The following is a 25,000-nucleotide window of genomic DNA, read 5'->3' as shown; positions in this document are numbered from 1 at the left end:
AGTCATGCATTGTTATCATCAATCAGCTCCTCAATTTTTAAATTTCCATGCCAAAACCAAGCAAAGTTTATCACTAATGAATAGATTAAGTAGCTATGTGGTTCGGTGGTAAACGCGCCAAGCACTTAAGCTGAAGGACCCGAGTTCGCTTCTCGAACCTGTGGAGGAGGGACGAATGGGCGCATTCCATACGGTACACTATATGCCTTTGTTGACCTAAGCAGTGAATTATGTACCTAACGTCAGTCGACAGCTGTGGGTCGCAGTTACAGTGGAGAGAAAGAGAAAAAAGGCACTAGACTTGAGTATCAATTGCTCCGTCAAAATGTATAATATCAAAACGGGAGGGCCTCAACGAGGTCATCCCCCATACCATGAGGATGAAATATTTCATAAGATGTTTCCTACACATACATTCAAGGACACACACACACACATATATATACAGTATATATGTTATATACATTTATTTTATGTACATATGTATATATATGTATATGTGTGTATATTTGTATACATATACTCCTTTTCACCTTCTCGAAGGAGGTGGCTCCAGTCTCATCAAACCTTTTGGAATGAGACTACCTTTCACACGCTTGATTGCGGCCCACTACATTCAACTACCTTCCAAGTACACAAATCACTGTCCAGGTCAGCAGAGATTTACTTGCATTTAGCGGAACGAACCAAAAGACTTCCAGCCCGCATGGGAACTGACCCAGAGACTTCTGGACTGGCGAGAGAGGAACAGGATATCTACATACGGTATGTCATTACGTCATTACATTGTAACAGTTGTCATTTCATGGTCTATCACTAATTATACTCTGTTTCAACTCATCTGTCACCGAGAAATTACCATTCACTGGCAGGTGGTCATGGCAACACTGTGGGATGTACTCGCCCGCAGACAGAGGATGAGACAAAAATGCTGGGGGAAGGACATGACGGAGAATAACAACAACGATTTTATGCTAGAGGCGAGAGAGAAAAAACAAAAGAATGGAGAGAGAGAGAGAGAGAGAGAGAGAGAGAGAGAGAGAGAGAGAGAGAGATGATGATGATGATGATCCCATTGTTTTAAAGCATCGCAATACAGGACCATGCCTCGACTTTTTTTTGAACTACTGATTAATCAACGAAATTCATAACCTCTCATATAAAATTTGCATGATCGAATAGGATATCCTACCCTTCTATAGGTTAGTACTCATCGAAAAGTTCAATATAGTTACTCGGTCTAAGGTAAAATCGGCACACTGTAGCAAAAACATTTATCTCTACTTGCGCCTCCAATTTATAGATTTTTTAATTTCCTTTATTTGGATTAACAAGTACACGTTAGTTGTGACAAGCTTCGCTATGTATAGTAACAGAGAAGGGGAAATGCATTCTTGTACATAGACCTATGCTGATTTGACCTCGCACTAGCCTTGCCACTCAGTGTTCATCAAGTGGCAACGAAATAGACCGATGCCCGAAGTCACAGTCCTACGATGGTTGTACGATTTCTGGGTTTGTAGTCAATAAATTGTTAAATGTGATGAAAGGGAGAAGTGTATTTCAAAAACCGTCAGAAATGAGTTGCTCCTTTTAGCACCACTGAGAAAGCTGAAATCATGAAACCGCATTTTACATGCTTAGTCTTATTTGGCTCACAAAGAATAAGCACATAAATTACATAATTCTTAATTCTCATTAACTCTTTTTGCAACATGTTTTACATCATTACACAACTGTTTCCGTATAATACGGCCCGGTTTTGTTAACAGTGTTCTCTAATGTTCTCCCGCCAGAATTTTAGAGAGCTACTGTAACATTACCCTCCCGGCCTAATGCACTTTAGGCCTAACCCACTTTACTCTTATGACGCGATTTCCACTTACTTTCATGAAGCAAGCAATGTAAGGGAGGCTATTACTGAGACAAGAATAAAAGGAAGACAATGACAAGTATGCAACATTCGGACTAGAAAGGAATATTTTGCGTTCTGGCCGAGTCAGCTGTGTCTTTTTGTTTTTACAATTTCATTTACGTCTTAATGACTTTTATCAATCAAAAACATTTTTATGAAGAAAAAGACGTAGTGAAGCATGTATCTTAGACGTTGGTACTATGAACAAGATGCATGCTTCTAAGATATCCTAGCACCTTGTGCAATGACGAGTCGGTAGTACTGTTTCCAATTATACTATAGTTGTCGGTTATAAACTGCTTATAACAATCGCTGCTAAAAAATATATTGTGCAGTCGAGTCTTTTGGCATATCTAAAATAGTTTCATACATAATAAATCATGCTTGCTTAATATCAAAAACAAGAAAGTAAAGGCAAATATTTTGCCAAGTACACTGGGTAAGAAATGGCAACTGATCGATAACGATTTATCTGGCGCAGCGACTGCCAGGGTAACTGACAGACAAGATTTAACATTTTCAAATCCTCTCATGATGACACAGCTCAGGGATATTTTCTTTTTCTACAGCCAAGCTTTGGAATTCTCTTACTGCGCCTGTGTTTCCTGACTCTATAACCTTTCAATCTTTAAGAGGTACAGAGTATATATACAATTTAGGTCGGAGGCCAATCGCTGGGACCTATGAGGTCATTCATCGCTGAAACGAAAATTGAGAGAAAGGTTACAAAGCAGTAACAGGAGGAAAACCTCGCAGCTGCACTACGAAATAGTTGTTAGGAGAAGGTGGAAAGTAAGATGAAAGAGAGAATATGAATGGAGGTACAGCAAAAGGAATGAAAAAGGTTGCAGCTATGGGCCGAGGGGACGCTGCAAAGAACCGTAAGTAATGCCTACAGTGCACCGCGCGTGATGTGCACTGACGGCACTAACCCCCTACGGGATTAAGAGGTACAGAGGTCAATTTATTCCTCCGTATTAAGTACCATCTAATTCTCCCCCTTCATTTCCTTCGCATAGTTATTTTCGTGCCTGGGCTACAAAAGGGCATCAGGGTGCCCCTAGCACTGGCCTCCAAAGTTCTAAAAGAAAATACACACAAGCCTCGCCGGCGTGTCAACACTTAAAACCGAGAGATGACATTAACCTCAGGCGAACGCGTCGCCTCAGAGTAAATGTTTACACTAACAACCTCCAGGAATCACCTTTGCCTTAACATGATGACGAAAGGGAGCTATTAATATCGTTCGAGACCACAAAGGTGGTCCCGTAAAAATAATATTTACGTCAAGGAAACAAGAAATCGATGTCCAGGTGAACGCAAGAAGGATTTGTGTGTCTAGGAAGAAAGATACGAGTATAAATGGTAAGGTCGAGGAGCGAAACTAAGAATTAAGAGAGAGAGAGAGAGAGAGAGTCCAGGTTAACGCAAGAAGTAAGCGTGTCTGGAAAGAAATATATGCTAAGGTCGAGGAAAGAAACTACGAATTAAGATTGAGAGAGAGAGAGAGAGAGAGAGAGAGAGAGAGAGAGAGAGAGAGAGAGAGAGAGAGAGAGAGAGAGAGAGAATGGAAATTAAATAACTAAAAGCAATTACTAAGAAGAAATCCGGAACAAAACCAACTCGAATATATATATATATACATATATATATATATATATATATATATATATATATATATATATGTGTGTGTGTGTGTGTGTATATATATATATATATATATATATATATATATATATATATATATATATATATATATATATATATGTATATGTATATAAACATTTCGCAAAAGAAGCAACAGCAGAGTAATTCTTAAGCACAAAATATACATAAGGCGTAAGAAAGAAGGCAAACCACAAAACTACATATAAAGAAGCTCTCGGAATAAATGTTTACTATGCATCAGCAGGAAAGAAATAAACAATCAAAGAGCGTTATACAAGGCCTCAGACGGCTTGAACGCAAATATATAAAAAATAAAATCAAATATAAAAAAATAAAAGTAAAATTTGAAATGCACATGGTAAGATTTTAAACGTATGCAAAGAAAATGAAAATTAATGTCCATGACTTGCAACAAAAATTGAAGATTCACTTGGAAGTAAACAACAAACAAAAGAAAATGATAACTGCAAATCATTTACACACAATGCAGCAAAGATCAAGCAAACACGAGGGTGAAGGCTAAGTCAAAATTCCAAAAAATTAATAGGAATGACAGTCATACTCTCAAAGTACAAGAAAAACTCGGCAGGGTATATATATATATATATATATATATATATATATATATATATATATATATATATATATATATATATATAGATAGATAGATAGATATGTATAAACATTCATAGACATATATACATTTATTATATATATATATATATATATATATATATATATATATATATATATATATATATATATATATATATATATATATATATATATATATATATATATATACAGAGAGAGAGAGAGAGAGAGAGAGAGAGAGAGAGAGAGAGAGAAACCATTAATATCGAAATAACTTTATCTTGAGCATAATTTACTCCCATACGTCATTATATACGACATACACATCTACCCTAACTGTAACCAATCCACCAATTATAAAGAACATTATCAACAACTTACCTACAGCATCAAACACAGCAACAACATAACCAACAACAACAACAACAACAACGACCACAGCAATAACATATCTTACAAACCTACAGTGCGTGCGAGCATATCTCTGTATATTTATGGGAACAGATAAAAACATTTGCCAAGCGCCCATAAATGTCATTACGGGCCGATAACGTGAATGAAACATGTCTGTCAGGGCGATTACGTCGCGGTCATGAGATAGATTGGCTAAATCGGCAAAATGTGGAGTCGACAAACATCCACCATTTCAATTAGATGTGTCAGACGGTAAATTAACAGGAATCATTGCCACTTATGCAGGTGGCGGCGGTTATGGAATTTATATGAACTCTGCCATACATACATAGACCGATATCATTATCATTATCGTTATCACTAGAGAAACAAATCCACAGTTATGTATATGTACATATATTTAAAGAGATATCCGTACTGAGAGCTTTCGGGAATCTGTTCGATTCCCCTTTTCAAATTGAAAACGGGAATCGAACAGATCCCAAAAGCTCTCTCTACAAATTTATCTTTAGATTATGTTCTCCACTTCAAGACTCCTGCTACTATGAGTATTTTTTAATTATTATTATTATTATTATTATTATTATTATTATTATTATTATTATTATAGAACAGGCCCAAAGGGACCACTGACTTGAAATTCAAGGTTCCAAAGAATATGGTGTTCATTAGGAAGGAGTAAGAGGAGGTAAAGGGAATTACGGAAAGGAGACCTCTCACTTATTAAAAAAGAAAAAATCAATTAATACATTGATAAATGGATAAAAATGTATTAAAATGCAATGAGAACAGTACTAGGGTAGTAATGTATTGCATAATAATAATAATAATAATAATAATAATAATAATAATAATAATAATAATAAAATCCGAGCGGATCAGGCCCAGGGTATCGGAAGGGTAGGGGAGATATGACATCCACCTTCCTCCTGCAGACCAGTTTGTCCGCCCCGGGTGGAGGCGGGGTAGGGAGGGGATCGGGAGGGTAGGGGAGACATGACGCATCCACCCTCCTGCAAACTTTTTTGTCTGCTCCGGGTGGGGGCGGGGTAGGTAAGGGATCGGGAGGTAGGGGTGACATGACGGGCAGCGCCGGGTTCCAGGGCAGCGTAGCGCACGAAATCAAGCTCGTAATAATAGTAATCTTTATAGCGAATCGTTAGAAATCAATAAATATATAAACTCAAATATAACTAAATATTTGTCGTAAAGCAAAAGCGACTCCCAAATTCAGTTAAGATTTACGGATAAAATATTCTTGCAAACCCAAAAACCACAACCACGTTTGCGCACGGCGTCAAACAAACGAACGCCAACCAAAGCAGTAATATTCTAAGACAAATACTGACAATATATTCTGTCAAATAAGTCAGTGTTAATACATATCAGAATGCCAAAATAAACCGCAGAAAATCTTCTGATTTGACAGACGACGAGTGATTTGGTGATTTTGCATAAATGAAGGTAAGAGAACGAGGATAGCAAAGGTGCAGAAATCTTTAGGTATTGATATTAGTGAATGTATGACGGGTGAAATTTTCAAAATATTAAAAATAATGGATCTGGAGGGCATCTTATGGTATCAGAGTGGATGTATAATTACCGAAAAAAATTCCCAAAATATTGAAAATCATAACAGTGATGGCAAAACAAACACATAACCAATGACTTGCCAACAAAGAAACACGTCGCGTCAACTTACTTTGTAATGAGAGTAGATTCCGGCTGGGTAAGGTGGCTGCCACAACACCAGCATTGTTGTTTCATTCCTGTACCATACGATAAACCTGCCAGGCGCGTTCGGTCCTGAAGGCGAGAAAGATCAATATAAACAGGGTCTGCACCTTACTATAAAATCATACTGAAATTGGGAAGGTATTATCATTGCCATGAATTCTAATGAGAATCATGATTTCAAAGTCATTCAAATCATGTCTGTTAACAGGTCTGTGAAGGGCAATGAAGTGAAAAAACATGTAAAACAGAATAATGAAAAAAAAAAATGGCTTTCCACAGATATCGGTTGCGAATATTTACGCCAGCTCAAAAAAGAAAAGAAAGAAAAACACACATATACATACCGTATATACATATATATAAATACATAGCGTATATATACATATAAATATATATATATATACTGTATATATATTTATATTATGTATATATATAATTATATATATATATATATATATATATATATATATATATATATATATATATATATATTATTATGTATGTATGTATATATATATAGTGTATATATATACATATATACATATTATGTATGTATGTATATATATATACTATATATATATATATATATATATATATATATATATATATATATATATATATATATATATATATATATATATAAAAAATAAAGAAAAAATCGATAATCACAGAGCACTTACTGGTGGTGAAATTGGACGAGATGTAGGCGTCACTCTCTTTGGTCTCGTAGACGGTGTAGAGCTGCAGTTCGTAGGACGCCCCCGGCGTCAGTTTCTTGAGGGCGAAGGGCAGCTGGTTCTCCTTGATGGGAAAGTTGGTGATGCTGTTCTCGGACTCGGAGATCGGGATGACCTTGAGCTTGAAGTCAGAGTAACCGCCCGTCCGAGGAGGGTCCCACGACACGTGGGCCACCCGCCCGCTCCGCACCTGGATCGTCAGGTTGCTCGGGGGCGGCGGAACTGCAATGGCGAAAGAGACACGGATTGGTTTCACCAAAAGTAATGTTCCTAATAATGATAAAAGCAGATAAATATAACAATAATAATGCTGAAGATAACAAATATAATAACAATAACAATAATATAATAATAATAATAATAATAATACTGCGCCGTCTCATCTTGGCTCAGTACAAGGCACAGTATAAGCTCAACGCCGTACAAACTGCCATTCTTTTCAATGAAGTATGACTCAAAAAGTGTTTTCTTCCAAAATAATAATAATAATAATAATAATAATAATAATAATAATAATAATAATATCTACAAAAGCAGTAACCGCATGAAAAATAAAGGGCCTCTGTAAATTTCAGCCACTAATGTCTTTCCTGTACTTCATCTTCCAAAAATCGCCACTCATCTCCAGGTTCCTGTCTCATAGCTTTCATCCAAGTGGGTATGGGATCTTCTAACTTTTCTGGTGCCCACAAGAGCCCAGCTGACGGCATGGCGTACTGTTTTCCCAGGGGTTCGTTCTAGATTAGGCCAGCATTGTGCTGGCACGGGCTCTTGCTCTAGGGCAGCCCGTAAAGTCATCTACGTATGGACCTTTCGTTACCACCTTCATGGTATCATCACTTACTGCCATCTGACTTTTAATATTCTTACTACAGCTTTATTCTCGATGCACAAAATCTTTTGGATGTAGGTTCATTGTTAAACCATGTTTCGCGTCCGCATAGCAACGCAGATCGTACTAAACTTAATCTTAATTTCATATGAAATTCCAATATATCTGATGTCCAAATCTTATTCAGTCTGTCATAATATGAGTGGCCCTTTATTTAGCCTTTCATTAAATCTCATTCAACAGGATATGCACTGGATGTCAGTGTCCCTAAATACTTGGGAAATTCAACATCAATGAGCCTTTCTCCATCTAGCATTATTTCATTCACTGGTGATTATTCTGTCTTCATTACTTTTCTTTCTCTTAAACTTGTACCTTCTCAGTTCCAGAGGTCCTTTATCCCTCACACCGTTGGCCTGTGGAACAGTCTCCCAGAGGATGTCGTGCAACGGGAACTGAACCCCAGAAGTTCAAGCGAAGATGCAATGCATTACTACCCTTATATTATTCTCTTGCATTTTAATACATTTTTGTCCATTTATTTATTTTTTCTTTTTTAATAAGTGGGATCTCTTCTTTATGTATTTCCCTCTACCTCCTTTTACTTCTTCCTAATGAACAACATATTCTTTGGAAGCTGGAATTTCAAGTCAATCGCCCCTGTGGTGGGCTTGTCCCATATGAATAGGTTTCATCTTCTGAATAATAATAATAATAATAATAATAATAATAATAATAATAATAATAATAATAAAATAAAATATAAATATCAAATTAATTACGAAAACCAGAAGCTCCACAATAAAACACACGGCAAATAATAATATAGATAATATATCAAAATTTATGGATGTGGTGAATAATAATAGGAGATAAATTACTTCCACAGTTATTGATAATTACAAAAGCGCCAAGCTACTCAGAACTAGCGGGACAAATAGACGCATAGGAATTACTCGCTTTCACGAGGTAAAAAGTGCTTCAACATGACACAAACTGAGCTACACTAAATTTTTTTTATAATTACAATTACGAGAATCAAATTATAATAATGAGAATAAAAATAACACTGCAGTGAGTCTAAATGGAATGATAATAAATATAACACTGCAACGAGTCTAAACGGATTCGAAGTATATAATAATAATAATAATAATAATAATAATAATAATAATAATAATAATAAGTACCGCTCACTGATTTCGCAGTACCATGGGATACCAGAGTAGATGAGAAAGCAAGAGAAAACATTGATAAGTATCAAGGCCTGAAAATCGAAATAAGAAGGATATGGGACACGCCAGTGGGAATTGTACCCACAATCATAGGAACACTAGGCACGATCCCAAGATCCCTGAGAAGGAACCTGGAAAAATTAGAAGCCGAAGTAGCTCCAGGACTCATGCAGAAGAGCGTGCTATTAGAAAACAGCGCACGTAGTGCGAAAAGTGATGGACTCCCAAGGAGGCAGGATGCAACCCGGAACCCCACACTATAAATACCACCCAGTCGAATAGGATGACTGAGACAGAAAAAAATAATAATAAACAAATCGATACATTTACTTCACCTAATTAGAGATTTTTAAAAACTTCTACACAGCAAAAATGAATTCCTTATTCTCGATATCTACTATGTTACTTTTACTTTCAGCCTCAACGATTACCTTTCAAATGACTGTAAACCACGCTTGAGTCGCCTTTAATATATTGCGATTTAACACGAACCGATAATTTCCCGTACTTCCTAACTGCGTGATAAGCTACATATAATGAATCACTGATGATGAACTATAAGGTACTGCGTATGACTTCATCACAGTTATGCTAATGCGTAATTACCTTCATTTTGCAGGTGACAAGTACTATTATTATTATTACTATCTAAAACTAAATTGTTATTACTATTGCTACCATTAATTATCATTACTTTTGTTAATTATTATTATTACACATAAAATGCACACGTTATCACAAGAGGCACATTTCCTTGTCTGGTTTACCTTTACTTTTAATTTCATCTATACTGTTCTCTCTTCTTGCTTATCTGCTTCTCGCTTTACTTCTTTTTCTTTTTCTCTTTTTCGCATTTGGGTACATTATTCTACTCATCAAATCGGCGTCTAAGACCATGGCAGATGGGACGCCATTTTTTTTATACTAACGCCATCCAATCAAATAACTCCGCAAATGTTTGCTCTTAAAGTTATTGCCCCATTTTCAAAACAATAATTTCTCAGAATATAAATGTCTTTGATATTACAGTTTTTAATAGAACCCTTTCTTTTTGTTTGTCAGATTTTCTTCTTCACTGAATCATTTGAATTTTTTTTGGCAGGTTTATCCGCATCGGTCACTTTACATAATATACATGTATATATATATATATATATATATATATATATATATATATATATATATATATATATATATATATATATATATATATATATATATACTGCCTAGCACTCTGGAGCTGGTTAATATTTTAATATTTCACTCCAACCTCAGTAGCGCCAAAATGACTGAAACGTTCCAGCAATGATGTTTATCATTCATGAAATACTTTCACATTAATAATAATAATAATAATAATAATAATAATAATAATAATAATAATAATAATAATAATAATAAATTGCATGAGTCACTAGAAAGGTGAAGAAATCCACAATGGTGTAAGTGTGAGCATATATTAAAATTATATACATATTACGAGCGGTTTTCTTTTTTCAACAACACGTTTTAAACTTTCATTTATTTATTTTGTTTAAAACTTTTTACTTCTATGATTACTTTAGTGTTTTTAGTCAGATTGCGAAGGAATTTGGAGCAGGTGCTCGAAAGGTCTTGTTTTGTGTATATTTTTAATATATATTCACACGTACACCATTGTGGATCTCTTCGCCAGTAATAATAATAATAATAATAATAATAATAATAATAATAATAATAATAATAATAATAATAATAATAACCTCTTTAATTTTAACAAAGTAAATAAAACAATGCAACTATCGTATAATACTGATAGACAACAGCCAAACATGCAATAAAAGTATGCATTATAGTCTACCTTTACACAAAGTTTGACAGACACTAACGGACATACTGAGGAAAAACAATGTTCCCACCCGACTTTAGGGGTAGGGAACTACAAACAATGATACTATATTGATGGAGGAAATTACAGAACATTTAAGACAAAATTACTCCGCAGCATAAATTCTTAACATATTACTAAAATTGATAGATATTAAGGATTACAAATACAAATTTGGGTTTATTAACTCATTACCATGAGCAGTAATGATCAATAGAGATATTCATTCGTTCATTCTGTTTGGGGTCTGATGAATTGTCCCAGGAACAGACAGGAAGACAACCTTGTGGTAAAGCCACGTGACAGTTGGACTGAGGTGGGCTAAAGAGATTAGGTATAGATGTCAATGGGTTACAATAAGACCTAAGAGCTACAAGGCTAAGATCATGAAAGACGTAAAAGATACTGTTTAAAGGTTCACGGTGTTATATGGAGAAAATTAAAAATTACACGCTCTTTATTTTTGGACGTTAATGGTTACTAAATTGTAAGGTATCTCGATATTTGTGTAAATGCTTGGGAGACTAAAAACAAACAAGTAAAAAATGCGGGGAAGCTTCTTCGGCGCAATCGAGTTTTCTGTACAGCGTATAATACTGTATGAAACTCTCAGCCACAGCCCATGAAACTCTCAGCCGCGGCCCATGAAACTTTCAGCCACAGCCCAGTGGTGGCCTATGTTGTTGGTACCTATACCGGTGCCAAGTGCACGATCATAGCTAACCTTAACCTAAACCAAAAACTACTGAGGCTAGAGGGATGCAATTTTGTATGATTGGAGGGTGGATGATCAACATACCAATTTGCAGCCCTCTGGCCTCAGTAGTTTTTAAGATCTGAGAGCGGACGGACAGACAAAAAGCCATCTCAATACTTTTCTTTTACAGTAAACTAAAACGAAGCACACACACGCGCGTACGCCTAAAAAAAATGATCACAAACCAAATCTCTTGTCAGACAAAACGATTACACATCTCCGACAATATCTGAAAACATGAGGAGCACCCAACAGGAGATACGAGACAAGGTTTGCTGAGGATCCACAAACTCCTTTACATTCCAAGCAGGCGAAGGAGCCTCATCAGAGGGTTTTGAACCTGAAGGTGGTGGAGGAATGCGTCTGAAAACTAGGACCAATAGAAATCTTTGAAATTTTGAAGTGAAATTTTAACTTGGGAAAAATATGAAAATATTTTCATTGAAATGTAATCTTGGGAAAAATACGAAAATATTTTAAATAAAAGTATATAAAAAGGGGGTTCAGTGTTGCGCTCACTGCGCTTTGCAGGTAAGTATAAGAACTTCATAAAACCGAGCACAGGTTAGTTTTCGGACCTCAATCTCCGAGGACGCCGGAGATGAGCTGTGCTAACAGACCTTAAAGAGGAAACACCTGGCTGATGGCTGGGAAAGATGAGGAGGAAGAAAAACTCCCGGGAGAAACATCGAAACTGCATCCAAAAGGAAACTTCTCCTGCAAACCTGTTTGTCCGCCCAGGGTGGGGCGGGGTAGGCAGGGGATCGGCAGGATAGGGGAGACATGGCACATCCAACCTCCTCCTGGAAACCTGTTTGTCCGCCCCAGTTGGGGGCGGGGTGGGTAGGGGATCGGGAGTTAAGTTATATCTTAGTTTTACCAGACCACTGAGCTGATTGACAGCTCTCCTAGGGCTGGTCCAAAGGATTAGACTTATTTTACGTGGCTAAGAACCAATTGGTTACTTAGCAACGGGACCTACAGCTTATTGTGGAAACCGAACCACATTATAGCGAGGAATGAATTTCTATCACCAGAAATAAATTCCTCTAATTCTTCATTAGCCGGCCGGAGACACGAACTCGGGCCTAGCGAGTGTTAGCCCACAACTCTACCGACTCGCCCAACGAGGATGATCGGGAGGGAAGGGAAGACATGACGGGCAGCTCTGAGTTCCAGCGCAGCGTAGCGCGCGCCATCAAGCTTGTAATAATAATAATAATAATAATAATACTGTTATAGAATAATAATAAGCAAAAGTGGAAAGGGAAACAGGCTGAATAATAACGAGCAATACACGCAAAGACACGGAGAACTAACAATTAGTGAATCAGGGTGGAAACGGATAATTAATGGAGGCAGTCCTTCTCCACGCAAAGCGAGTGATATAACGTCGATTTTAAAGGCTAATGACACTCATAACAACCCTCACAACACTTTCATTTTCATATTCCAATCGCCGCTATCTCAAATGGCTCGAAAATCACTTTCATTTTCGCATTAGGGATGTTGAAGTGCTTCGGTGATCTTGGAGTTTTGAATTGGCTTAGCAATGATTCTTTTCTTTTAAAGTGTAGATTATTATTCAATATAGTGTTTCTTTTCCTTAGCTTTCTCTTTCTTTTACATACATACATATCTATATATATACATATATATATGTATGTATATATATATATATATATATATATATATATATATATATATACATATATATATATATATATATATATATATATATATATATATATATATATATACTTAATAACAGGAGCCCATAAAAACGCCAATAGGGCTCCTATCATTAAATGGATATCTGATTTACAAGAAAATATTTCATAGTTTCATATATATGCATATATATATATATATATATATATATATATATATAGGTCTGTAAGTATGTATATATGTATTATATATATACACATATAGGTATGTACGTATGTATGTACGTATGTATGTATGAATGAATGTGTGTGTGTGTATATATCCATACGTCAGTAAACAATATCTGACTTTACGTCTATGTACAGGGAAACGTCTGTGATTGTAGCACATATCGCTTGCGCGACCGGGGGGGAGGGTGGCGAGGGGAAAATGTGTTTGCAAGTTTCCTCGCCTTTTTAATTCTCTCGGACACTGCTGAATTCTTTAACCAAATAGCCTACAGTCAACGAGCAGGATTCATTTCGACCTTGGATCACTTGACTGTCACTCAATACCTCACACCAACGGATCATTTCCACTTCAAAGACTGATTAATCATTTCTGTTCCTTTGCAGAGTTTGTCATTCCCAATTTAAAAACTAGTTTCTCACGCTATACAGTCATTTCCAGTCACTGAGTGAAATACAAAATGCCAATCCAAAATGGTATATAACCATCTCTGGCGGATGAAGGTAATGCAATCACTCGTTTTAAATGAGTTAACCATCTGAAATAGAAAATGAACTGATACAGCCACGCTGGTTCAAACATACAGTATGTTAAAGGAGGAGGGTATAGTGTAAAGGCTTTAATCAAACATGCAATAAACTTTAGCCGCCTGGTGCAAGCGGTTAACAGTTTACTACGAGAAATAAAAGCCAGCATTGTAAGGGATAATAAGGTATATTGTCATTTGCAATAACCTGAGTCTATTTTGAAGTGGCAAAATGGAATATTGTTGTATGCATTGAGTGACTGAAATATAGTCTGGGTTGTAAAATAGTAAGCTGTCATTTGATTCGACTGGCGCTAATGTATTCTGAAGCGGCAAAATTTGATATTTTTCCTTCCACTGAACGCCTACAAAACGATATGACTAATTTAGATTTATTAGCTCATGTGTTATGATGTAGCAATACTGTCATCCACAGGCTGATTAGGCTACTTGTAACTTTCTGGTATCACAGAAGTATAGTGTCATTTAAACTTACGACTGCAATGTACTCTGTCGTCTCACAGTCAAGTGATGTCCTCTTAGCCTTAGCTGACTGGAATATATTCTGACGTCGCTTAATCGAATACTGTCATTGACCGTGGAACAGCCTCCCAGAGGATGTCGTGCATTTGGAACTTCAGAAGTTCAAGCGAAAATACAATGCATTACTACCCTAATACTAGTCTTCTTGCATTTTCATACTTTTTTTTTATCTATTTATCTATTTATTATTATTTTTTTCTTTTTGATAAGTGGGATCTCTTCTTTATGTATTTCACTTTACTTCCTCTTACTTCTTTCTAATGAGCACCATATTCTTTGGACACTTGAATTTCATGTCAATGGTCTCTGTGGGCTTGTTCCATATGAATAGGTTTCATCTTCTGTATAATAATAAGAATAATAATAATTTGAGTTAACTGACTGAAATGCATTTTGAAATCTCATAACGGCAGACTGTCATTTGCTTCGGGAGAATAGAATGATTTCCCGAGCAGAGAAACTGTATACTGTCATCAAGCCTAGAGTGAATGGAACGACTTAGGTCATGCACACACTATAATGTCAAATGCCACTATACCTAACCAGAACTGAGCGATTGAAAAGTCTGGCGCTGCAGCATGATACAACATTACATGAACAGGAACAGTAAATTACAAAATTACCTCAAGTTTCATAAGAAGCATTCTTTACTCTCTGTCAAGTTTTCAGCTTTCATCTTTCTGTCTCCTTACTGGCTGGGGGCAACGATAACCTTTAAATGGAACGCGATATCTACTGACCTTTATGCCAATCTCTGAGGCATTTCTTGCTTTTATTTCTTCATGCTTTTAAATTTGATTTACTTGTCAACTTTTTCACTATTTAATCATTGATTTATTTTACCTTATCTAATTTATGTTTGTTTTATCTCATTTTATGTGCCGTCCTAAGTTATTTATTTTATTGTATTATATCTGATTTATGTATTTACTTATTATGAAGGATGCAGAGGTGAATGGAACAATGAACAAACCAACGCCCTTAAAAAAGGTTAAAAAAGACAAGATAGAAGTGGACCTCTGGAAGGATGCAAGGTTTTGAGAACCTGGGAAAACAATACCAGGAAAAGTTCCAAAGCTTGGCAGTAGATGGAAACCAACACGGACCGAACTGTACGGTGTCAGAATTAATGACTTCAGTGTAATGAAAGAGGAATTTTTTTTTTTATTGAAATACTTCTATGAACGCAAAGCAACCTAAACAAAGACCATTATGACAAAAATGCAACAAAGGTAATCCAAAAATAATGACACAATAATTACACGTGAATTCAAAATCAATAACGAGATAACTCAGCCTCATAAAAATGAGAGATATAAATACACAACAAAATATGACAGAGAAAAAGACATAAAAATCCTATAACCACATGACAGGTCTTTATAAGATTTAACTGTATTAACACCTGCGATTTCCTGTTTCGACTAATTGAGGTGGAACCTTCTTCGTAGCGTTACGTAACTGATTACCTAACCGGACTGCCATCTTCATATCGTTATATAACGCCTTAGACCACAATGTTCACAATTTTAGGTGGCCCTAAAATTACTGTAAGATCCCATACGAAATTGCCTTTTTTTTTTTTTTACTACTTCGCTGTTTCTATATTTGGATATTTATTTGTTACATTTGTTTATCTCTGTACACTAGTTATTCTTATTTTTCTGAAGGATCTTCCTGATTTTTTGTAGATTTTGATAATAATAATAATAATAATAATAATAATAATAATAATAATAATAATAATAATAATAATAATCTTACTTGTACCACTGAGCAACAAATCATCAAAATTCTCGCTATCATTATTACATTTACTAATGCTACAAAGTAATTTACAGCAATGTGACTACAGAGTCACATTTCTAATCTCATTAGCCAGACGTCTATGACCACAGTCGTTGTGACGCCAGGCTACATAAACCAAATAATTTGTCATACTCTCATATGGCTGGTCCGATGAATTTGCTCTTAAGATAGATATGAAATTATAAAAAAAAAATTATAGATTACAACTAAGTGAGACGGGACTTAAGGGAACGGTTCAAAAGTAAACGACAGAGCACTACCTACAGTGCTTGTTTCAAGGATCACTGTAAGCGGTAGCCTCATAGAGGAAAAATGGAATAGCATTCTTATGTCTGAAAGAGGGCTGACCTATGTCAGTAGCAGTACTATCAATGAAATGATCTTCATCACTATAATCAGGTATATACTGGATAATGCGTCAGTAGGCTATGATAATGATCACTATCATTATGTACGGGATTAATACTGGGCCTATTTATTATATTATTTACGGCATTAATAGTACCATATATTGTTGACTAGTAGTTGATAGGAATTACTACTTTCCATCACAAAACAGGGAGGCTTTGTTCCTGATAAAAGGGACATAAAACTCTGAAACGGTATGCATCCCTTTTCCAACGCCATAATCAGAGAAAACTGGTGAGACCCTTTGGTTTAAGCTCAGATGAAATAAATGAATAGGTAAATAAATAAATAAATAAATAAATAAATAAATATATATATATATATATATATATATATATATATATATATATATATATATATATATACGGTATATTATTGATATATATGTATATACTGTATATATAGACATATTTATTTAATTGTTTGTTCATATAGATAATTATCTGTGTACTTGTTAATTTATCGTAATTGTATGATGTATATATATACATATATATATTTATATATATGTATATGTATATATATACATCATGCAACTACGATAAATTAACAAATACACAAATCGTTATCTATGTGAACAAACAAATAAATAAATATGCATACAAAAAATTAGCCAAGATAAATAAATACAGCAAAATAAATAAACAAGCAACCCTTTCCCCCTATCCAATCGACACATCATGCAAATGCCATCCGAATGATACCTGTTGTAATGGACGCCGTCCAGTTGGGGTAATCGCTGATAGTGTCGTTGGAATAATATAACTGGAAATCGTATTTGGTCCCCGGCAGCGCCCTCGTCAGCTGGATCCCCTGCACCACCTCCGCGGGGGTGAAGGTGGAATTCGGCGGGGGGTTCCCCTGCGGAGGCCAGTAATCAAGGCGGTAGTAACCGTCTTGGTCCCGGACTCGCTCGGGCGGGATTTGAATCACGACGTCGGCGCCCAAAACCTGCAAAATATAAAAAATACAAAATGAAGATAAAGTATTTTATAGAAGTACACTCGATTAAGAATTGTAAGGATTTTGGAATATTATAAAGCCTTCAGAGTCAGGAAACAAAGTAGGCCATAATCAAATACATGTTATTATTAATGCAAAATTGTCCGTTATTTTGAACTGAAACCAAATAAAACACAATACAACCTGCTGCCTATCTATATATGAAAAAATCTCGAATCTGCAAACACTGAAAATATTTAAGACAAGAGTTAAATTATAAATTAAAATGGGAATCCCACACACACAAACATGTATTATATATATATATATATATACAGTATATATATGTGTGTGTGTATTCAACTCTAATTTTAAAGAACAATCAAAACTATAAAATTGAAAATATAAACGAAAGCATAAAAATCATGCAAATATTTATGTAATAAGGATGTTTGTAAAGGATTCTTCAACAACAGTTAATAACAGAATATCTAAAACCCCAGAGTATCAAGAGGAAATAGCTAACCAGACGAAATTAATATTATGTAAAAGTTATCTCAATTTCAATAGCCATCTACTCTGTGTACCTTTGCTCAGATTCATATATTATATATTCTTAACTAGGCTACTTCTCAAGTAACTACCACACCCGGCCCCACTCCCCCGCCCCCCCGCCCCAAAGCACACACAGACACACACACACACACAATGATCATAATGTGTGTATATATATATATATATATATATATATATATATATATATATATATATATATATATATATATATATATATACATATTGTCGTCATTGCAAGTACATACGTATTCGGTAAAAACTGACCAGTAGACTATATATATATCTATATGTAATCACGCTACTATATACAATGATTCACATTGGCCTATGTATCATTATTGTTTACTACGTTTACCTTTCTAATAAATAATTTCATATAATAATAATCAACATACTGCACAAAGAATAGTCCTAGCACAATAATCCCCCTGTAATATCTCAATCTAGTAACTGCAATTTAATATAACTGTAATTTAATATACGCGCCCTAACAAGCATATGTGTGTGATACGTATAATAGATATATACAGTGCGGCTCCCAGTCAACCCCTACCCGACTCCTGTCTCGATTTCACGGATATATTCGTGGCCGTAATATATTCCCTTTTGAACTGCAAATCAACTCAACATCCGTTTCCGTTTTCTTTATGCCATACATCACCGTTTTCTGTTTAGTGATTTGTAACGGTTGTCTAAACTCTCGATGTTATCAGTTTTCTTCTTGTATTTTTAAGTTTCCTTGTGTGTCATTTCCTGTTTTACATTTATTTTCCGTTATTTGCATCTGAATGCACCTTTTTTTTTTTTTACTGCACATGCATCTTAGTATTTGATTTTCCATACTTATTAAAGTTGGTTTCTTCCCGAATCTCTGTGGCTGTCGATGACTATAAAATAATCAACAATCAATCTGTTCTTGTGGTTTTGCATTTCTCTCTCTCTCTCTCTCTCTCTCTCTCTCTCTCTGACCTCGTACCTTGGTGGCAGCGTGTCAAGTTTCAACTGCATGACCAGTATTCTAATCTCAAACCGGACGCGGAGGGACAAATGGGCGTGTTCCCTAGCAATACAGTGTACCTCTGTCGACCTAAGCAGTGAATTAGTTGCCTAGTTGTTAGACATCTCTTGCGGGTTGCAGGTATGGTAAACTTGCGAGAAAAACCAGGCAGTGTTCACCAAAACGTGAGGAACCTCGTAATCCTCGCCCCACTGAGGTGAAATCATTTATAAGGTTGTCTGTGAATTTGATCTCTCTCTCTCTCTCTCTCTCTCTCTCTCTCTCTCTCTCTCTCTCTCTATATATATATATATATATATATATATATATATATATATATATATATATATATATATATATATATATATATATATATATTATGATTCTGGATTCCTCTCTGTCTCTCTGAGATTCACTACCGATAAAGCTAATCTTCCTCCGGACTCCCTCCCTCCCTCCCCAATATAATCCAGAAAAAACAGTACCACCTGACTCGACGTGGGCAAGTCTTCTTTCATGAAAAAATGCTACAGCACTGTTTAATTTCCCTATATCGATTGTTTTATTAAACTGCATTAGTGTGAATGAATGGCTTCACTGGGCTTTCCTGCTCACGGGGTGTGCGTAACTTGATTGCCTCAGCAAGACTGAACATTCTGGTTGTGACTGGCTTTCTTCCAAACCAACAACCATCACAGAAAGCGTGAACATTAAAGCAAATATATATGGCAACAAAAATATATAAAAACTTTGTTAATTTTTTGGTATAATTAGATGCACTAATAAGATCAGTAATAAAATGAAATATGGAAATACACAAAGATAATTTTAATGCAAATGTAAGATAGCAACCTTTCAAAATAGTTTAGAAAATAAATCGATGGTACTGACAAAAAGGTGCCCATAAATAAAATGACATAAACTGAAGTAACAACCGAGAACTTTTGGAGACCTCAAACATTTGCCAAGGTGAGTAATCCATACCCCCATAGTTGCATTATCATCGCTCCCAAAATCTTATAACTTACTGCTAGTCATGGGGCCAACCTTTGATAGAATTTCCTGCTAACAAATAAACTGAATAAAAAAAAAAACATAGCCTACTTGGCAGAGACATCAACAGCAAAAAATATTTATAAGACCCTCAAGTGAAATCTTGTGTAATTCACGAACCAACTGGATGAATAGGGCAATATTCATTGCAAAAACGAGAATATCTAGTAAAACTGAACACCAGTCTAAAATAAGCTGACAAACAAGGCCAAGAAACATTTCCGATACAGCCAAGTCACCATTCACCTCTTGGCAAGTCACAATACAATGAACATTTTTGTCATGTCATTATTTCTAATACTTTTGCTACTACGTCTGCTACTAGTACTTCGGCTGATAATCATGATTATATTTCTGACTTGTATGAAAGTCATGGAAATTACGATGTAAATAAAAATTCTCTGTTAAAATAGAGAAAAATATTTACACTTTTGCTAGGTCAGACCAACAACAACAACAACAACAACAACAATAACAATAATAATAATAATAATAATAATAATAATAATAATAATAATAATAATAATAAATTTCTTCATGAACCCGCGACCAATCAAAATTCAGCCCATTTACCCACCCACCAACAGTAAACCAGTTATATATACCTGTGCATCATGTATCTCAATTCATTCACTTTGTACTCTCACAGACGACCGCTAGAGCGCGTGTAGACATGTAAGAGGAAATAGCCTAAACCTAAGACAGCAGAAAATCTTTACATGTCCTTAGGAAATTTGATATAGCAGCTACATGATGATAAAAAAATAATAATATTAATAATAATAATGATCAGCATCATCAAAATGATAACAACAGGGAAGGGTTCGAAAGCTTTTATATATACTTTTACAAAGGTTTACAACTGTTACCATCAAATATATTACTGTTGACGTTAAAGAACATTACTTGTGCCCCAGTAGTTGAGATTTTTACCCCAATAGTAATAATAAAAAAGAAAAACTTTGGACAAACTCGAGTACAAACTTTGCTCGGGGGCACGCATGGGTATCCACACGAAGGTGAAACAGATACAAAATTTAGCAAAAGCGAGTAAAGGGAGCAGAGGTGAAAGTAGGGTCTGTAAGCAATGACCTCAGCCAGTACTCGGTCAGGAGAGGTTCAGAAATGTAACTGGGCCAAGAAAGTAAACGCGCTCAGTCCAACAAGGAACTACTTTTATACGGGAGAGAGAGAGAGAGAGAGAGAGAGAGAGAGAGAGAGAGAGAGAGAGAGAGATGAAGACAAAGATGAAGAAATAACAACAAAGAAATACAAGAACAAAGAAAGAGGCCAATTTTATCGATGGGGAATCCATGCATGGAGAGAGAGAGAGAGAGAGAGAGAGAGAGAGAGAGAGAGAGAGAGAGAGCAACAACACGAAATACTCAGTACAGGAGAGAGAGAGAGAGAGAGAGAGAGAGAGAGAGAGAGAGAGAGAGCAACACGAAATACTCAGTCCCGGAGAGAGAGAGAGAGAAAGCAGGGTTGAGATGCCCAAAACAACAATCATACCAGCAAAACGAAAACAGAACGGAAGTAAAGACACGCAAGAGCTAGAAGTAAAAAAGGAAAACTTGAAAAACAAAAGAGGCAGAAACGGCGCTTAATCAAGTCAGCGTTGGGCCCCAGCCAAGCAAGTGGCCTTCTGGATAACTGTGCAAGTTTTTCTTCCTCATCTTGTTAATTTTTCATTCCTAAAACTGAGGGTCCTACGCCTTCCAGGAAATCTCGATTCTTACAGGGCTGAATCATGTTTTCAATAGTTGGGTTCTTGGCATCTCTCTCTCTCTCTCTCTCTCTCTCTCTCTCTCTCTCTCTCTCTCTCTCTCTCTATAGCACATACACTCAGAATGCATATACAGTATATATATATATATATATATATATATATATATATATATATATATATATATATATATATATATATATATATATATATATGTATATATGTATACACAAATATATATATATATATAGTAAAGGACCTATTCATGGATACACAAATATATTTATTCAGTAAAAGACCTATTTTCTTGGTACAAATAAATGGAGATACCATCCAGAAAAAGTCCAGTAAGCTTTCTTGAACAATTGTGTATGTGATAAAGTTAATATCCATATAATGATCCTATATATATATATATATATAATATACAGAATAATTGTATATATATATAAAGTTAATATATATATATATATATATATATATATATATATATATATATATATATGTGTGTGTGTATAGAATTTCCTGGTCATTTTTTACCAGTTGCATATATATTTGTAATAACCGCAGTGCCCTCTTAACTACGCGAATTTTCACACCTTCTGGATACGGTTATTACTACAAAGCCTGAGCTAATTTGGATCTCCGGTTTTGGACTGACGAGCATATCCAAAAGTGTGAAGAATTGTACACGCACACACACACACACACACACACGCACGCACACACATACACACACACACACACACACACACACATATATATATATATATATATATATATATATATATATATATATATATATATATATATATTTCAATCAAAAATTTAACTGAGATTCAACAAAACACCTAAAATCCGGCCCAACACCCTCAATCATACCAATGCTCCGTGACTTCCTTTGATGAAGTCAGACCTTCCCGTTGAAAAAAAAACTGACCGGCACTTAACTCTGGAATGCCAAAGGAACTCCAAAAACTTGAGGCAGAGAGGGAAACCAAATGGCTCTTAAATGAACAGCCTCTGTGCACGTACTAAGAGCCAAGGGTAGCACGTAATAAGTCCACCCAAGAGAGGTGGAAGCATGCTGTCCATCAACTTTCAATGACAGAGGAGGACATAAATGACTTTTCAACTGGAAGAGTTATCTGAACAACATACCCAGCAGGACAAAGACAAGAAAACTTGCAGATAATTTAGATGTTCGGACAGAAATCTCTGTACCAGGTAAACTTTACCAACAATTTCACTGAAGCTGAAAGAAACATCTCTTGAGAATTATCGGGTCAAAAGACCAAGCAGATCCAGACAAGAAAAATTACATCTGAATTAACTATTCAGAAGAAATATCTGCAGGCAAGCTGCACCAACCATTTCTCTGAAGACGGAAATATCTTTAAGATAAGACAATCATTTGAATAAATAGCCCAGGCAATTACGGGTTGCCCAGAACAAGAGTCCATGATAGCATAAGGCCAGCTTAGGCTGAACTGCACACAGCACAAGACAAGGAAAATTACAATCGAAATGTTCAAACAGAAATATCTTTACCAGATAAACAACAGCGACTATTCCTCTGAATAAGAATAAGCAATTCTGACACCTGTCGCAGTTCACCGCACAAAGAAAGAAAGTGATTAAAGATGGTATTTCGATATTTTCACAGAGAATATAAAAATTGAAGTAGCAACACTGCTTAGCAAGTTACAGCTCTCTTAGGTAGTACCATGTAGAAGCAAGCACACTGAGAATTATAAAAGAAATTATTGTCATTTAGTATATTTCTACAAGTAACTGTCAGATTGAAAAGACAAACAAACGCAAACTCTGACATTATAAGGGTTATTACAGGAAGGGGCTCTGACTTCTATGACCGAGGTCACACCGCCCCGACCCCAATATTTTCTCCGTAAATGTCTAATCTCGCAAAAACACAACCTGTCAATTCTGCGTCTCTGCTACAAGACCCTGGCTGTGTAACACAAGCATGCAACGAGTGAGCAACTGAAGTCCTTGATTGGATATGGCATGGTGGCCTTGATGCATTAGAGCAAACTATTCGTTGCTTTCCAAAGCGAATTTGGGAATAATGATTAGTAGAATACCTAAGCCTGAAACGTATAAGACAAAGACATTTTCTCTCTCTCTCTCTCTCTCTCTCTCTCTCTCTCTCTCTCTCTCTCTCTCTCTCTCTCTTACACACACACACACACACACACACACACACACGCAAGCACACTGGGCATGTACCACCAATCTTACACGTAAAACTCTAGACACTACAACTCCACTGGAAGAAATATCCTTTTACATCATTTCCATGTTTTTTTTATGCTCAAGGTAGAGAGAGACGAATTCTCTTTACCTTGTTTATGCCCAAGGTAAAGGGAGAGCCTACCTGGTAATGGTAGACCACCAAAGCCTGATGAAACCCTTCCGTCAAAAACTCTACACAGGTTGAAATTATGCCTTTGTAGTACAGAATCCCTCCTTCGACCGGAATGTTACCGCCACGAGAATAATTTATATATATATATATATATATATATATATATATATATATATATATATATATATATATATATATATATATATATATGTGTGTGTGTGTGTGTGTGTGTGTGTATGTATTGATATATATATGTATGTATGTATGTATATAGCCTATATGTATATATATGCATGTATATGTGTGTATGTATGTATGTATGTAAGTATACTCACAGATGTTAAACCACATATATCGTTTAATATCCAATTCATTA

The 25,000-nt window shown here is 35.5% G+C and overlaps 1 protein-coding gene across 1 annotated transcript in view; it reads right to left on the bottom strand.

Moving 5' to 3' along the window:
* LOC136844889 (tyrosine-protein phosphatase 10D-like) overlaps positions 1 to 25,000 on the bottom strand; it is a 190,686-nt gene that overhangs the window by 127,456 nt on the left and 38,230 nt on the right. The window contains exons 2-4 of the mRNA XM_067114178.1: positions 17,646 to 17,892; positions 7,009 to 7,287; positions 6,294 to 6,397 (exon numbers count right to left, since the gene is read on the bottom strand). Coding sequence (XP_066970279.1) covers positions 6,294 to 6,397; positions 7,009 to 7,287; positions 17,646 to 17,892 — 630 coding nt within the window. The remainder of the gene's footprint in view (positions 1 to 6,293; positions 6,398 to 7,008; positions 7,288 to 17,645; positions 17,893 to 25,000) is intronic.

This window comes from Macrobrachium rosenbergii, chromosome 13, assembly GCF_040412425.1.
Source record: "Macrobrachium rosenbergii isolate ZJJX-2024 chromosome 13, ASM4041242v1, whole genome shotgun sequence".
Classification (NCBI taxonomy): Eukaryota; Metazoa; Arthropoda; class Malacostraca; order Decapoda; family Palaemonidae; genus Macrobrachium; species Macrobrachium rosenbergii.
This window is presented reverse-complemented; position numbering and strand designations above follow the sequence as displayed.